The 15,808-nt window shown below is 54.2% G+C and overlaps 4 protein-coding genes across 4 annotated transcripts; 2 read left to right on the plus strand and 2 right to left on the minus strand.

The window, feature by feature from the left end:
* Positions 1 to 4,991: 4,991 nt before the first annotated feature.
* CMQ_589 (vacuolar protein-sorting protein bro1) lies at positions 4,992 to 9,003 on the plus strand (the record flags this gene model as incomplete). Its single annotated transcript, XM_014317668.1, has 7 exons — positions 4,992 to 5,269; positions 5,373 to 5,802; positions 5,868 to 7,016; positions 7,079 to 7,959; positions 8,380 to 8,478; positions 8,548 to 8,617; positions 8,674 to 9,003. 7 exons carry the CDS (start codon positions 4,992 to 4,994, stop codon positions 9,001 to 9,003), a joined length of 3,237 nt encoding a protein of 1,078 aa, XP_014173143.1.
* A 651-nt stretch (positions 9,004 to 9,654) lies between these two features.
* On the minus strand, positions 9,655 to 11,548 carry CMQ_1008 (uncharacterized protein; the record flags this gene model as incomplete). Its single annotated transcript, XM_014318087.1, has 3 exons — positions 9,655 to 10,303; positions 10,501 to 11,453; positions 11,528 to 11,548. The coding sequence occupies 3 exons, from the start codon at positions 11,546 to 11,548 to the stop codon at positions 9,655 to 9,657; spliced, it is 1,623 nt and encodes a 540-aa protein (XP_014173562.1).
* Positions 11,549 to 11,861: 313 nt separating this feature from the next.
* On the plus strand, positions 11,862 to 13,103 carry CMQ_1299 (heat shock protein DNAj; the record flags this gene model as incomplete). Its single annotated transcript, XM_014318378.1, has 2 exons — positions 11,862 to 11,906; positions 11,997 to 13,103. The coding sequence occupies 2 exons, from the start codon at positions 11,862 to 11,864 to the stop codon at positions 13,101 to 13,103; spliced, it is 1,152 nt and encodes a 383-aa protein (XP_014173853.1).
* A 217-nt stretch (positions 13,104 to 13,320) lies between these two features.
* CMQ_1003 (sugar transporter) lies at positions 13,321 to 15,413 on the minus strand (the record flags this gene model as incomplete). Its single annotated transcript, XM_014318082.1, has 4 exons — positions 13,321 to 14,775; positions 14,845 to 14,857; positions 14,912 to 15,011; positions 15,071 to 15,413. The coding sequence occupies 4 exons, from the start codon at positions 15,411 to 15,413 to the stop codon at positions 13,321 to 13,323; spliced, it is 1,911 nt and encodes a 636-aa protein (XP_014173557.1).
* Positions 15,414 to 15,808: the final 395 nt, after the last annotated feature.

The following is a 15,808-nucleotide window of genomic DNA, read 5'->3' on the forward strand; positions in this document are numbered from 1 at the left end:
GAAGACGTGTGGGCATTTGGCGCCAATAGAGACAGGAACTGGTAACTAGCGATAGCTTCTTTAGCTCTTGACTTCTAATCTATGTCGTATGCTCTCTCAGCTTTACTTGCGGGAGAATGCAACATATCAGCTCAGGTTTGCGCCAAAGATGACCTCTTCTGTGCCAATGGGTATTGACGCCAAGACCCTACTTCTGTATAATCCTCAAAACCCTTCGCAGAGTATGTTTTCCCTCTTCTTTATCCCGCCTTCCGACCCGAAGACAGACTCTGTTTCCCGTTTCTCTTCCCTTCCCTTGGGCTGCTTTTCGGGAGAAAATGCATGATCTGCGTTGCGCATATCTGAGGCGGCCCTTTCTTAGGCCACTCATATGGTGGGCTTGTCACGGAAGATTATGTTTGCTCAGGTTGTATGCTAGGAAGTGGTCACATTACTGTATCTTGCCACGGCCAATGTGGTCGCTTCCCAAGGCCCTAAATGCCTAAATGGGAATGCATCGTAAGACCATAATGGTTTCAAGAAAGCCGCCAGTACCGCTGACCCTACTGCGCCTCATGTGCGACACCGTTCCCAAAAGCTAATCATTTCTGGAGAACTAGCGCCACATACGGAGTTGACGCCGAAGAACTGTTTTACTGAAAGAGCGAATGATATGTGGTTCTGTTTGATCTATCCATACTATGGCCTTGGAATAACGGAGCGCAATATACACCATTTCCACTTTTAAATAATAAGGCTACTGCTGAGATACTGCCGGGCCGAGCAGCAAGCTTAGGGAAACGGCTGCCAAAATAGCTGCTGGTACCCATGTTTTTAATCGCAAAAGGAAGCTACGATAGTGATCGGCACAAATACGAGAATGCCGAAACCGGAGCAAGTTCTCTGATGTCATCGTACATTCCCCACAATACACTCCCTTATTTTCCTCTTTTTGTGCGCCTTTGCAATTTTTGTAACCTACGTCTTGTTTCCATAGTATTGGTAGCGGTGTATTCCCTAGATCAAAAGCGGTGCTGACAAAACCCCCGTCCATTGGCGAAAAGGTGACTGCTAGGCCGTACACAGCCCTCCTGCTCATCGCAGCAACAGAATGGCATTGCCTCACTTTCCGGTTACCCAGCCAAGCAACGTTACTATCAGCAAAACCCTAAGTGAGAGAAGTCGGAGTAGATGCCCGACTACGTCGTAGAGGCGTACCCAATGCCCCGTGCGTGTTACAGAGTGGGTTCTAATTTCCCTCAGAGTCCAGAACTTTTCCGAAGATATTCTCCGCAGAATGATTTGCTATTGGGCAATTGAAGTACGGAGTCGGCATCGTGGAATTAGTTCAGCTGCATGCTCTCGGGCGGTGTTGCTCCAACTAAACTAATTGCCACCTTACCGGTGTGTTAGCCCACGCCGATCGATTATCTCCTCCGATTTTGCCCTCGCTTTATGGAGTTTCCATTCTTTCGAAACACACCGACCACGAGGACCCGCAACCATGAGGCTGCCGAGCGCATGCACATCTCGTCACTTGTCAACGCCTCATGACTAAGTGTTCCTTCTTGTTATTTCGAGCTTCCCACTCCAGTTCCGAGATCGCATCGCACAAAATGAATCATGGGGCGTAGCACAGAACATAGTATTTTAGCGTAAATCCCAATCTGGAGGCGCGTACGAGTATTGGCGCCCAAATTGTTGAGGGCCAGTATTTGGCATCATCCAAGTGGGCCATTATAGGTGAAAAGACCGGTGTGTGAAATCATGGGCACATATGTTTGGAACTATAATCCGTGAATCAATTCGAACAGCTGGTGACCGATAATACTTGGTACTGCGCTTGCGTTTTCACATGTATGAGATTCAAACAAGCCCAGTTCGGGATGTTGACAAGCATGCAAGATCAAAATGCAACGGTAGGAGATCAAAATGATCCATGAACAATGCTTTCTTGATTGTTTGCCGTTTTGCGGTGGAACTATATACTTCTTCGCAATCACCACCAGCGCCCCAGCTGTGCTGGCGAGGTTGGTGGGCAAGCTTCGGGTGCATAATTGAGTAATGTCGCTTTCAACATCCATGAGTGAAGCATACATTAGCAAAGTACGGGACTACAATCGTTTTTCAACACATGTACTATTGTTCTGTGCTCGGAACGTGTGCGTAAATTGCCTTGCATATTCTTTAAAACTCCTGCAGTTTTGTAATTAATTCTGCTGAGCATGCGTCGTGACATGGGTAGTTAAAGGCTCTTGCGCGATGCTTACCCAATGCAACTTTATTCAGTTGTAGGAAAAAACGAGAGACAGCACAGCTATAGGCGTAGCTGCTTTCAATTTGCAGTATTATTCTTGTTCCCGACTCTTCTTTGGTTCGTTTTTCCCTGTCAGGTATTGTGATATTTTTACTGTTCAAAGAATAAAAAAAAACCAATTGCGTCTCGGGCTTTTTTTAAGAAGGGGGGAACTTCAAGCACTAGATCAGTTCATATAAGGCTAACATCAAGCACAGTCGACCTCTTTAATATACGTCTACGGCTTACAGGTATATCGTTAGAAAGGCCGAAGGTTTACAGGTGTTTTGTTAGCATAGGTAGACAGAGCGGCGCTCCAACTATTGAGTAATAGTTACTAACGAGGCAAGATTTCTGACATCACACAGCCATATCTGAAATCGAAGAGCAGCAGCTTTTTAAAGTAGCATGATCGACATTCCAAATGAGTCGAGTTTCATTCTCAACAAAACATACCCTTCTTTCTAGTTTCAGCTCGTTGCCTCTAGTAACAGAGAATGAAAAATGATAACACCAACTATCAATTCCAAAAAGCAATTGCTTAGCTTCAGCCTCTAAAGCGACAGGTCGATTGCTTATAGGACTGTCCCATGTTTTGGATTAATAGGCTGACTCCTATTGGACGTTTCGTTGCTACCACCGACGGCCTTTAAGAAACAGGTGCATATCGTCGATATTCTGGTGGAGATGCAAGGCTGTGTTGCAAGAATCCTATAAAAATGTTGAAGCAATATAACGTCCTGTCTTACAGAGTTCCAGCACGTACGGCCATAGATACTGGAAAGCACGGGATCCCGTCCGCTCTCCCCTAGTTAAACCAGTAATCGGCGGATTAGTAGTTGGGTCGGTGACGACCAGCGAATACCCGCTGCTGTACGTTCATTTTTTTTTGGACATATATTGTAAGATACCATCCTTCCGCTACCTCCCTCTTCTACGAGGCTTACGGCCTTATGCGTAATTCTTAGCTAGACGGACGTGTCACATCGTAGTTTTACTGAATGTGACTTTTGAGAAATAACAGTTACTAACATTTCTTAGTCGATCCCTTCTATGGAGTATCACATACTGTCCATTTCACTGTCATAGAAAGCATCGAGCTGTTCAGAACCAAGGCAAAGAAAACCTCCACCAGAGTCGCGGGCCGCGGCTGTGAATTGGCCGTTGGCTGATGTTGGCCCCCAACCCAGCCTTTATCCTATTGCCGCTCAGATATCCCCAGGGACGATTCCTTTTGTCAGCCAATCAGAGCAGCTGGCCAGGGGATGTACAGTTCGTCGCCCGCATAAGCTTCTGTACTCTCGCACCTCGTTGGCTAGCCCCTTCTCCATGCCTTCCAGTCACAGCACACACACACACGGAAACATGCCAGAAATGAGACGCTGCGTGATGAAGATAGCAAAGGACCAGGGCCAGGGCATTCGCAGCCTCAACAAATACCCCGTGCCTCTTGACTGCTATCTGTACGCTGTATGCATGTAGTCACAATCCGTCGCTGACGGCGACCTGCTTCTCGCCGCGCTTCCTGCCCGCCCTCGATTTTTGCGTACCGGATGTCAAAGATCTGAGGCTGCAGAACCGGCCACTTTAGTTTGCCTGGCCTCCGGGAATCGTTCACAAGTGCCAGTCGCCAGATGCATTGCAAGATACTCCGTGCACACTCCATGATTGGCAAATTTGTTGTTTCGACACTACAAGCTGTAGCTTGGCGATCTCGAAGCTAGCAGTTTGGGTGCTTCAACCCATCACTAAAAAGGCCATATTGTTGAAAGGTGTGCTAAAAGCACCGCATTTGGGCGCTTACTCCGTAGGTCTCGAATTGCTAGCAATTATATGGGAAATGAGTTACTGATTTATCATCCATAGCACACGAAAAGTAAATGATGCGAGCACAGTCGCCTATACTGAAGACAGAATGGCCGGCTGACACTCGGCGTGCTGTCTCGATATTTAATGAGCGCTCTGATTACTATGTAAGCGGTCGCTAAATGCCCCACGTCACAGCAGCGGGAAAAGAGAGCAAGCAGCCCACCTTCCCACCCTTGGTCCCACATTTGTTCCTGCCGCCAACTAGCAGTTCCAACCCCCTCCACCTTCTCTGTTCGACTCCTGTGATTTGTATCGCTTCACGGCCATCGTGGGCGGCTAACGTTTCTTCTTGGGTCCGTAAATTGGACAGAAGTTTCGTCTGTCTACCGCAGCTCGCAAGAAGGTGCGCTACCACCGGTTTTGTCACCCCATCCTACCTCTTCGCATTACGTTGCTGCCTTACCACCCGACGAGTGCGCCCGCCGATACCGTTTTCTCATTTTCCTCTTTCTTCGAAGATCGAGGTTGTTTTGTCACCTCCGGAACGCCACTGTCGGTCCCCCGAAACACCTGGGTCTTTCAATCGCCACCGGCATCCAAAGCTCCCGAGCTCCCTTCGTGCAGCTCTGAACACAAGGTCGTACTGCGCAACCATATAGAAGCATCCGGCCGCCCACCTTTGCTGCCTGCCAGCTTCGAAAAACTACAGATTTTCCGTTCCGCCACGATATCCGTTTTGCGAAATCCACCTCGATCGCTACCATATACCCTGCCTTCAGGGTCCTACGGGCTCAGCTCGCAGCGCGCATCTGTCTGGGAATCTGCAGCCCGGATCAGGGTTTGACACGTCGGGCCACTTAAGCTTGGTGGCTATCATTTGCTGCCAGGGTCCTAATCCGGCTTAACAATGGCCCAAGTTCCCATGATCTCGGTGCCGCTCAAGGCCACAAACGAGATCGATTGGGTTCTCCCGCTCAAGTCATACATCCGGGACACCTATGGCGACGACCCCGAACGCTATGCAGAAGAGTGTGCTACCCTCAACCGCCTCAGGCAGGACATGCGAGGTGCCGGCAAAGACAGCAGCTCCGGAAGAGATCTACTCTACCGGTATTATGGCCAGCTAGAGCTTCTCGATCTGCGGTTTCCAGTCGATGAGCAGCACATTCGTATCTCGTTTACTTGGTGCGTTAGCCCATTCATGAAGCGCGCGGTGGCGGTAGGGCGACTACTTGAGGCAGTCATGTCGTGCTGGACATACAAGGACGGTCCTTGCTAACTGGGCCAGGTTTGACGCATTTACACACAAGGCGACCTCTCAATTTTCTCTTGCTTTTGAAAAAGCGTCTGTCATATTTAACATATCTGCCGTCTTATCCTGCCATGCTGCTCTTCAGAACCGTTCCGAAGAAACGGGCCTGAAAACTGCCTATCACTCCTTCCAGGCGTCTGCCGGCATGTTCACGTACATCAACGAGAACTTTCTCCACGCCCCCTCCGCAGATCTCAGCCGGGAAACGGTGAAGACACTGATCAGCATTATGCTGGCCCAGGCGCAGGAAGTTTTCCTCGAAAAGCAGGTTGCCGATCAGAAAAAGGTTGGCCTTCTGGCTAAACTTGCTAGCCATGCCGGCTCTCTTTACAGCCAAGCTGTCGAGGGTGTACAAGGGAATGTCGAGAGAGCCATATTCGAGAAAGTTTGGCTCTTATTCGTTCAGGTACGACTCCACGTCACATTCGCTACTCCATAATCCACTCTTGCTAAGTATGCATTTCCGATTAGATTAAAGCCAACTTGATGCACTCCATGGCACAGTACTATCAAGGTTTGGCTGACGACGATGCAAACCACCATGGAATTGCAGTCGCACGCCTGCAGCTCGCGGAAGATTTGGCAAAGGATGCAGCTAGAGCTGCTAGCAGCTTCCCTGGCTCCGTGCCTTCAAGCTCGAACCTGGGGGCAGATACGAATGCCTTACTAGTTGGTCTAACTAAGAGGCATCTGGTGACAGTCCAGGACAAACTCCGCGGCATGACCAAGGATAACGATTTCATCTACCACGACACCGTACCCGACTCCTCGAGTGTGTCTCCTGTCGCTAAGCTGCCGGCTTGCAAACCAATACCCGTCAGCGAGCTCTACGCAGGACAGGACATTCAGCGAATTACAGGTCCTGACCTATTCTCCAAAATCATACCCCTGGCTGTCACAGAATCCGCAAGTCTTTACGACGAAGAAAAGGCCAAGATTGTTCGTGCTGAAACCGAACGGGTGGACACAGCAAACGGTGAGATGGAAGCCAGCCTTGACTACTTGCGTCTCCCCGGAGCGCTGCAGGTGCTCAAGGGTGGATTCGACCAAGACGTGCAGCCGGATGAAGAATTTAGCACCTGGTGTGTAGACGTGGCCGATCACGAGGACCCCGACATGATCTTCGACTCGTTGCGCCGGGAAAAGGATGCAATCGTAACCATGCTCGACAAGAGCACGAAACAGCTAGATATGGAGGAGAGTGTTTGCGAGAAGATGAGATCCAAGTACGAAAGCGAATGGACTCAGCAGCCGAGCTCGAGGCTTACAACTACGCTTCGCAATGACATCCGGAATTACCGAGAAGCTTTGGATGAGGCATCCAAGAGCGACGGTATGCTTGCCACGAAACTTCGGCAAAATGGAAGCGAGTTCGAAGAGATGCGCTCTGCAGCACAACACGGCGAGATCGACGCCTTCTTCCACCGCGCCTTCTCCAAGGTGCGCGGTAAATTGAGCAGCCAGAACACTAGCCCAAGCGAGGGCAATCTGCTGGATGCCGATTTTGAAGACAACAGTCCCAGCGTACCGGACCAGATCGGAAAGGTGGAGGATATCCTTTCAAGTTTGAATCTTGTCAAGCGAGAACGAAACCAGATCCTCAAAGATCTCAAAGACAAGGTAAAAAAAATAGCCCGTTACACACATGAAGAGTTTCTTTGTAGCTAACTGCCTCTGTCTAGATTCATAACGACGATATCTCACAGATTCTGATTCTGAACAAGAAGGCCATTGCGAATTACGAAAGTCAGCTTTTTAAGTCTGAGCTGGAGAAGTTCCGCACACATCAAAACCGGCTTATTCAGGCAAACCACAAGCAGGCTGCACTCTTGAAGGAGCTGACAATGGCCTTTAACAGCCTGCTACAAGATAAACGTGTCCACGCCGAGCAGAGCAAATACGAATCCATTCAGCGCCAGCGGTCTTCAGTAATCAACAAGTACAAGCGCGCTTACCAGGAATTTCTCGACCTGGAGGCAGGCCTGCAGAGCGCAAAGCGGTGGTATACTGAGATGAAAGAAACGGTAGAGAGCCTGGAGAAGAACGTGGAAGCATTTGTGAACAACCGGCGGTCAGAGGGCGCACAACTCCTGAATCAGATCGAGCAGGACCGCGCCGCCAACAAAGGCGCCCAGGCCGAGCTGGAGCGAGATCGGTTGCGTGGCTTGATGGAGCGGATGAGTCTGGAGAAGTCGACGCCATCACCGCCGAAGCACAGTCAAACGTCTTCAATCTCTGGCCCTGCAAGTGCCAGCAGCCGGCCGACTCCTGCACCACTGTACCTGTCCAGTGCTTCAACACCCCAGTACTCACAAGCACAGTATCCGAGCCAATATCAAATCCCAACTTCCCCTCCCGCCAACCAGGGCGCTATGCCATCGCCATATGCGACGCAGTTCGCTCAGCACGCATACAATCCTAGCGCACACGGCCGCATTCCAGGACCGGCGTCGCCACCACCTACAGTCACAAGTTTCGGTGTCAATGCGATGCGGCCGGTGGGACCAACCTCTCCAGCGCCTACTCAGACAACATTTGGCCAGCCGGGCAACCAGTATAGCACGTATGGAAACCAGCAGGCCGTGACACCAGGCTATGGATTTATGCCGCCACCTCCCCCTCGAGGGCCTCCTCCACTGGGTCCTCAACAGACTTATCATGTTGGACAGTCTGACTATTACAGCCAGCAGCAGCAGCAGCAACAGCAGCCGACATCACAAGATCCGTGGGCTGGGCTGAACTCGTGGAAGTGATTGCAGAGTGGCTGGATGTAGAACTGGTGGCACGGAAAATGTGATTTATATATTATATAGTATCTATATCTCACATCGGGTAGAATTCAATCACTGTTCATTGTTCAGTAGTTAGGCCCCCTTTTTCCCATTATGTAAGGCAAAGCCGATTTAGTGGGGCCAGAACGTTGCTCGTAAAGGCGGATTGTTCGGTACAATGCGATAAACCTGCTCTCTAATGCACCTCGCAGGTCGGACTTCCCAAGAACTCGTGACGTCCAACGGCAGCAGACAGACGTGCTGGGTTTTACATCCGCGATGCTTTCGTTTATCTTGATCCAAAACCGGCAGTGAGTTTCTGGTGCTGCTGGCACTTTCCCGAACGCATCAGCGCTGACAATCCCCCTCCCCCTTTACAGAGGCAAGACGCGGCTTGCCAAATGGTACGTTCCGTACTCGGACGACGAGAAGATCAAGCTCAAGGGAGAGGTAAGACAGTGGTGGTGATGGGGATGTGCGGGCGGCCTTGGGCTGACTTGATGCAGGTCCATCGGCTTGTGGCGCCGCGCGACCAGAAATACCAGAGCAACTTTGTCGAGTTCCGCGACCACAAGGTGGTGTACCGGCGCTACGCGGGCCTCTTCTTCTGTGCGTGTGTCGACACGAACGATAACGAGCTGGCGTTCCTGGAGGCGATCCACTTCTTCGTCGAGGTGCTCGACGCCTTTTTCGGCAACGTGTGCGAGTTGGATCTCGTATTCAACTTTTACAAGGTGTATGCCATCCTGGACGAGGTCTTTCTGGCCGGCGAGATTGAGGAGACGAGCAAGCAGGTCGTGTTGACGCGATTGGAGCATCTGGACAAGCTGGAGTAGGGCGGAGGACGCAGGACGGAGGACGGAGATGATACCATTGAGGACGCACAACCAGGGAACAAATGGCTGCATAGGGATCTGGCGTTTTGTGGGTGCTCTGTCTTTATCGGCAGCCATTGACTGTCCGACTTGCTTGCTGGGCTGGATCTGTATTGGCATATTTTGCGTCTTCAAAAACGTCAAGCAACTTTGGCCTGCGAGGATTATCACGGCCTTGTGGTGGGAATACAATGTGGACTTGGAAAAAGAGGACGCGTCTTATTATCAAGGATGGATACACTTATGTGTGACTATCTGGCCACACATGTCGCTTCAGCCAGCGACTTGGCCCTCTTCCAGCCAACGTTGGTCTTCCCTTGACCATGGACAGCTGGACGGGGGTGATGGCGATGGTGACGGGGCACAGAAGCTCTCAGGCCACATGTCCAGCGCAGTTGGCCTCCTGCTTCGCGTCGGCATGGGAGCCTGGTTTGCGAAAAACCGGCCGAAAGAGGGGGTTTTTCGACGGCAGTCGATTGAAGCAGGCAATTCTTGAAACGAAAGCACAGGTCTGTCGACACATACAAATGGGACATTGGGCTCAATGGCCTCAAAGTAGAGTTCCGAGTCGGGGAGAGATTCCGGGTGGATTTGGGGCAGAAGACAGGAGTTCTAGTCGTTGTTCTGCGGCTGGTAGTGGAAATCATCGTCGTCGGAGCCGTTCGTTTGCCAAGCAGGAAGACTGCGTGTCTCGCCTTCCTCTTGGCTCATGAAGCCGTCTCGATGGACGTCTTCGTAGAACAGCTGGCTGGCGGACATATTCTGCAGATTGCCGAGGGCCTTGGCGACCTTTTTTCGGAGCCGCCGGCGCGACTTCTTCTTTCGAGGAGCTGCTGTCCTTTCTTCATCCGCAGATATGCAGAGGACAGATAGACTGTCCCGAGCTTCCGCTTCGTTGTTCTCAGCCTTTGAAAAAGTCTCTCGGTCATGGTCATCCCGGTCGCGCTGCGGTTTCTTGGCGGACCAGTCCAGAGCAAAGTCAAAGTACTGGCGCACAATGGAGCTTCTGGCCACGCGTCTGTCGTCCTGAAAGCGGTAGTATGCCAAGTCTCCTGTCCGATGCCGAGTTAGTCGTATGCTCTCCGGCCTGCCATTTGTCACCCGGGACAGGATTATCGCTGTGCCGTTATAACCTTCTTCCATGGTCAAATGCTCGGATTCGGCTCGCGGACCTGCTCCTTTGGGCTGACGGACGTGGACGAGGGTTTGTAGTTGAAGTCGCGACACGACGCGCTCGCGAAAAGGGCCGAAAACAGCGAAGCTGTGCACATGTCGTAGTTGACTAATCTTGGACAGACACAACACGAGAAGAGACGCAAATTGACTTGTGGTAGGCCATCCCGCGTATTTACAAGGCGAGTGAAGGACTCGAAATAGCAAACGAAAGGCAGCAATACAAACGCCACAAAAGCACGTCATAAGATCGTAGTATGTACAGGAGGTCCGGCTGCTAACTACCGCTTCAGGCTGGCAAAGCGGCGGGCCAGCTCGTCATCCACAGTGTCTTTTTTCTTGACGACGAGCCGTCGGGCAGCCGGATCGGCGGCTGTGATCCTCGGGGACGAGGTACCCGGCTTGAGCTCCTGGGAATCGAGCGTGACGCGAGGATGGATGTTGTCGGTAGACGGGCTGGGCGGATTGACGTGCAGCGGCAGGACTGCCGGGAGGCTTCCGACGGCTGTTTTCGGAGGCGTGGCGCGCGTGAGGTCTAGCTGTTCCCTGGCCTCCTTGGCCGAGGGGCGTGGCCGAGAGGGCGTGGCCGGGGCGACGGAAGAGGCAGCAAGGGGATGGTCGCCGTCGGTCTTGTCGTCGTCGTCTTTGTCGATATTGTCCAGATCGACCAGATCGAGAGCCAGGGCTTCGGGCGGCGGCTCGAGCAGGGCATCGTCGTCGTCGTCGGCTCGGGATCGCGGCCAGCGGACGCCGTAGGCCTTGGCGATCTCCTCGAGGTAGCCCTGGACGAGCTCGTCGCGCGGCGGGACGACGCTGAGCTTGCGGACGACCTTGGGCGAGACCTTGCCGCCGACGTTGTCCATGGCGGCGACGAGAAAGTCCTTGCCGTAGCGCTCGGCCAGCAGGACGCGGACCTGGTGCAGCTCCTTGATCTCGGTCTTGGGCGCCGCGTACATGAGACTCTTGACAGCCTCTTCCAGGCCCGGGTCGCAGACCGGACTCTCGAGCAGACCGGCACGAGCCAGCAGCAGCTCACAGTACAGCTCTAGCATCTCGTGCAGCTCCGTGCTGATGTCCGACCGGATGATGTTCTCGACCCGGATGCGCGCGGAGTCCTCCTTGCCCGCCTCCAGCAGCTGCGCCATCGCCCGCCGCGATGCCTTGGACAGCGCCTCGTCGCGGTGCTGCACCATCCGCAGCCGCGCAATCGACAGCTTCAGCTGCACCTTGATCCTCGTCTGCATCCGGCCTGCGGTCAGCTCGGCACGTCGGGCCACCGCGCCATCGCACACGCGCGCACAAAACGGCTCACCACAAGATTGGCCGGAGGCATGTTGGCCAACGACAGATACGCAAATCGTTCGTGTTGTGGGAATCGCTCTCGCAGAAGGGTCTGCTCCTTGCAGGAACAGAGACGATACTCGACTGCACGATGCTCCACTGCGGCTTAGCTGCTGCCACAGCCGTGCGCGCGGGGTCCTTTGACACGTGATCGTCGCGCTTGTTAGAAGGCTGTCGAGGCGCTAATCGTACTCCGTACTTCGTAATCAAACGTCGTGTCTTCTTTGGCTTCATTTCTGACGACTCTGTCTCTTGCCCAGCCATGCACAGATCCACCTGAGCGACCCCCCTCCGAATCCGCCGACATGTCCAATCTTCTGTCTCTGGTCGGCTGGAGCTTCCTGCCCGATGTGAGAGCGCAGACACCGCCCCAACGCGCGTCTACTCTGATCGCCGTCCATTGACTGACCTGCTCTCCTTCTCTCTCTCTCTCTCTGCAGCTCGTCACCGGCTGGACCCAGTCGCTCTACTACTCGCTGGCCATCCGTGCGGGCGAGCCCCATCCGCGGCCGGGCACGCCACGCTATGCCGAGCACCGCCGCCGCATCCACATTCTCGTCGTGGCCATCTATCTGGCCTACACCGTCTACGAGGCTGACTACGACCTGCAGCGGGCTGGCTCCTTATACGGCGACCTGGGCGTGCCGCTGACGGCATCCGAGCGGGATATCAAGTCGCGTTTCCGCCGTCTGGCCGCGCTGCACCACCCGGACAAGGTCGCGGCCAGCAGCAGCACCGACAACAACGCCGTCAACGCCTACTTTGTGCACCTCAAGACGGCATCGGACATGCTGCTGGATCCGGCTCGCCGCTTCGCCTACGATCGCTTTGGGCCCGACGCCGTTGTCTGGGCTTCTGCCGGGCCGCCGCTGCGCTGCGTCTCTGTCCGCGACTTTGTCGTTCGTGGCCTCCGCACTCTCTTGCCCTACTACGGCGCCGCCGTGGTCGGACTCTACCTGCTCGGCCTGCTCGGCTACCTTTCGGCTCGCGGCGCCTACGAGCGCTGGCTTGTTCTTGCCTGCGTTTTCGTCTTTGAGCTCCACGCCGTCTCACGCCCTACTCACCCGCGCATCCTCTCCGCCTTCGTCAACCCGACCCTCGCCCTCGTCGCCCCTAAACACGCCCCTCTGCTGCCCTTTCAGGCCGTCCTGCTCGCCCGCAAGCTGAGCGTCACCCTCTTTATCGGCCTCTCCCGCATCGCCCCTCTGCTTAGCGCCGACACCCGCTCCGGTCAGATCGTCGCTGCTGATGCTGCTACCACCGGCTACAGCTCCGACAACGGCCCTAATCAGGCTGCCCTGCTAGCTGCCGTCGACCGCCTCGATGCCGTCGGTCGTGCCCTCGACACCGATGCCGCCCGCCTGCTCGAGATGGAAATGGCCCCCTTTGTCGGCCAGGAGGACGTCCTCAGCAATATGCGCGGCAAGATCAAGCAGTGGCTCGTCCAGAACACGATCCGTGCCGATCCAATGGTGCGCGACGCCGTCGGCCGGTCTCTGCAGCGACGACGGGCAGATGCGCCGGCTGGAGCACGTGGCACGAGGTAGTGGCGAGAACGCCTTTCGGGAGTGAAAATAGCTTCATTTCGCATATTCGCATAGCCAAAAAAGGTGCCACCCAGGGAGTTACTGATCGGAGTTAAGACCTTTTTAATATTTAAAATTCAATTCTTTTTAAGTGCAGCCGCTATATTGCCAGTCTGACGACCTCTGTCTATTCTTCTATATTACTACCCGAACCCCCAATCCACCCAGTCTACCCAAACTACAACCGCTGTCGGCCACGCGTCTCAATCGGAATCAGCACCATGCCGACAAACGCCAACAGGATCAGGGCTGCCGAGAGGTAAATGGGCGCCGTAGACCCGTCGCCCGGCAATGTTGCTGCCAGCACAGGCGCCACCAGGCCTGTGATGCGGTTCAGAAAGCTGGCCACGCCCGTTCCGGCACCACGCACAGGTGCTGGGAATATCTCGGGCGTGAAGGCGTACAGGACGCCGTACATGATGTTCTGCGAAAAGGCCTCGATGCAGGAGAAGACCAGCTGCGACCGCGACGAGTGGCCAAACGTGACAAAGACAAACAGAAAAACCGCTGACACCAGCGTCGAGATGGCCAGCGTGCCACGGCGGCCCAGAAATCGCGACGGGCTGTCGACCGTGTAAGCGGCTAACAGGCTGCCGGGAACGCCGACAATGCTGGTGATGGCGTAGTTGCGGTACGTCGTGCTGGAAGTCAATGTTTGTGCGGCCGCATCCGACGGTGCCTCTGCCGACGAGTCGCCATGGGACAGGTATTGCGGCAGGAACGCGTTGAACAGCGGATATCCCATGCCGATGGTGGCCCACACGATCCAGATGATGACTGTCGCCATGCCCAGCTGTCGCGACTGAAACAGTGGCCGCAGACGCTCGCCCGAGAAAGACTTGAGCCGGCTGTGGACCAGGTCCAGCATCGTCGTTGCCGGCCGACCAGTTGCCGATGATGCTGTTGCTTGTCTGTTCAGCGGCACACCAGGAGCAGCCTCGTATCCAGCCGCTTGGTATCCGGGTCCATCTCTCCAGCCGCTCCCTATACTCGTCCCGTTGTTTCCGCCGTGTGCGACCGCATCGAGAATGTCGCCCGTCAGCCACGTCTTGGTGCCGTTGCGGTGAGCAAGCCCGTGAATCACCGCGACTGCTTCGGCCTGACGGTCCTGCGAGAGCAGAAACTTGGGCGACTCGAACAGACGGAAGACGAAAAAGCGGATCAAGAACATGGCAAACGTCAAGAGGCCGATCGTGGTCACAAATCGGCGCCAGCCACTGGACGTGCCGCTGCTAACATCGGCAATCTGCATCCAGGCCAGCAGCGATGAGCAGAGTTGGCCCATCGGCCACCAGACTGACAGCAACGTCAGCAGCGAGCTGGATGCGTCAGGTAGAAACTCGAGGAACAGAGCTCCGTCGACGGGCAGGTTTCCACCCACACCAAAGCCGAGGGCGGCGACAAGAGCACAGACGGATCCCCAGCTGGGCGCATATGCTGCAGCAGTCCCGAATATGCTGGTGATGAGGAGCGTGCAGTTGAACGCAAGCCGACGCCCCAGAACGTCCGACCCGATGCCCCAGAAGAAGCTGCCAAAGCAGAGTCCGAGAAATAACGCGCTGGTCGTGTAGCGGACCGTCTTTTCGCCAATGCCAAACTCGGCCGACAACGATGGCAATATGAGGGAGATGCCCTGAGATGTGTGACCTGATTAGAACGGCAAGCACGGCAGCGGAAGCAAGGGGATTGCCACACAACATACTTGCATCCATAGGCTGTCAAGATGCAGTCAGCAGCTGTCCATGCAAACCAAAGAGGGAGACACTCACTTGTCGGCAAACCAGCCGAAGCCGCAGAGACAGAACAGCTCCCAGTTGTATCGACCCATGCCGATATCTTGGATTGCCTTGTTGATGAGCTTGGATTTCACTGTTCACCTTAGTCTCTATTATCTTTCTGCTGGGAGCTGGCTGCCGGGCATTGCTCACGTTCGTAGTCGGTCCATGTCGTCTGGCTGCCTGGGCTGTCTTTCGGGCTACTCCGGACTTCACGCCGCAGCCCCTCGATGCTATACTCACACGCCCGCATCAACAACATCCCGACAGACTCTGCTTCGACGTCGCCGTCGCCGTCTATCGTGTCTTTGCCACGCTGATCCAGTGCCTCCTCGTCCTCGTCCACATCATCCTCGGCCAAGGTTTCATACTCGGTCCGTCCGGTGCGAGCTGAGTGGCTGTACAGATGGGCCTCTTCCAACGGTACCAGAGTGCCCGGGTAGTCCTCAATAGACACTTCCCGGCGAGCGAAGGACAACCAGGTCGGGCGCAACATGACTCGAGCGTGATCAACGAGCCCTGCACATCTGTGCACCCCAATGAGAAACGTGCTGGGCCGAATGATGAATGAGAGGAAACCAGTATTACCAATTTGTCAGATGTGGGGGCCAAGTTGGGAGGAAAAGACACAGGGTCGTTCTTGCATGTATGGGGCGCGGGAAAGGTGGAGAATACGGAGTATCGTACGGAGTACATTTTAGCGCCATCTCCCAAAATTAGTGGGGGTCACAATGGTGTTCATAAAGACATTGCATAAGCTGTACTATGCTGTATACATAGCACAATGCAACCGTAGAAAAACATGCAAGCTACTGTCTATTTCCAAAACGAGTAGCTGAGAAATTCCCGTCACGAAACGCCTCGTTGTCTCCAATTCCGAACACCCAGTCC

Source organism: Grosmannia clavigera (assembly GCF_000143105.1).
Source record: "Grosmannia clavigera kw1407 unplaced genomic scaffold GCSC_140, whole genome shotgun sequence".
NCBI classification, from domain to species: domain Eukaryota; kingdom Fungi; phylum Ascomycota; class Sordariomycetes; order Ophiostomatales; family Ophiostomataceae; genus Leptographium; species Leptographium clavigerum.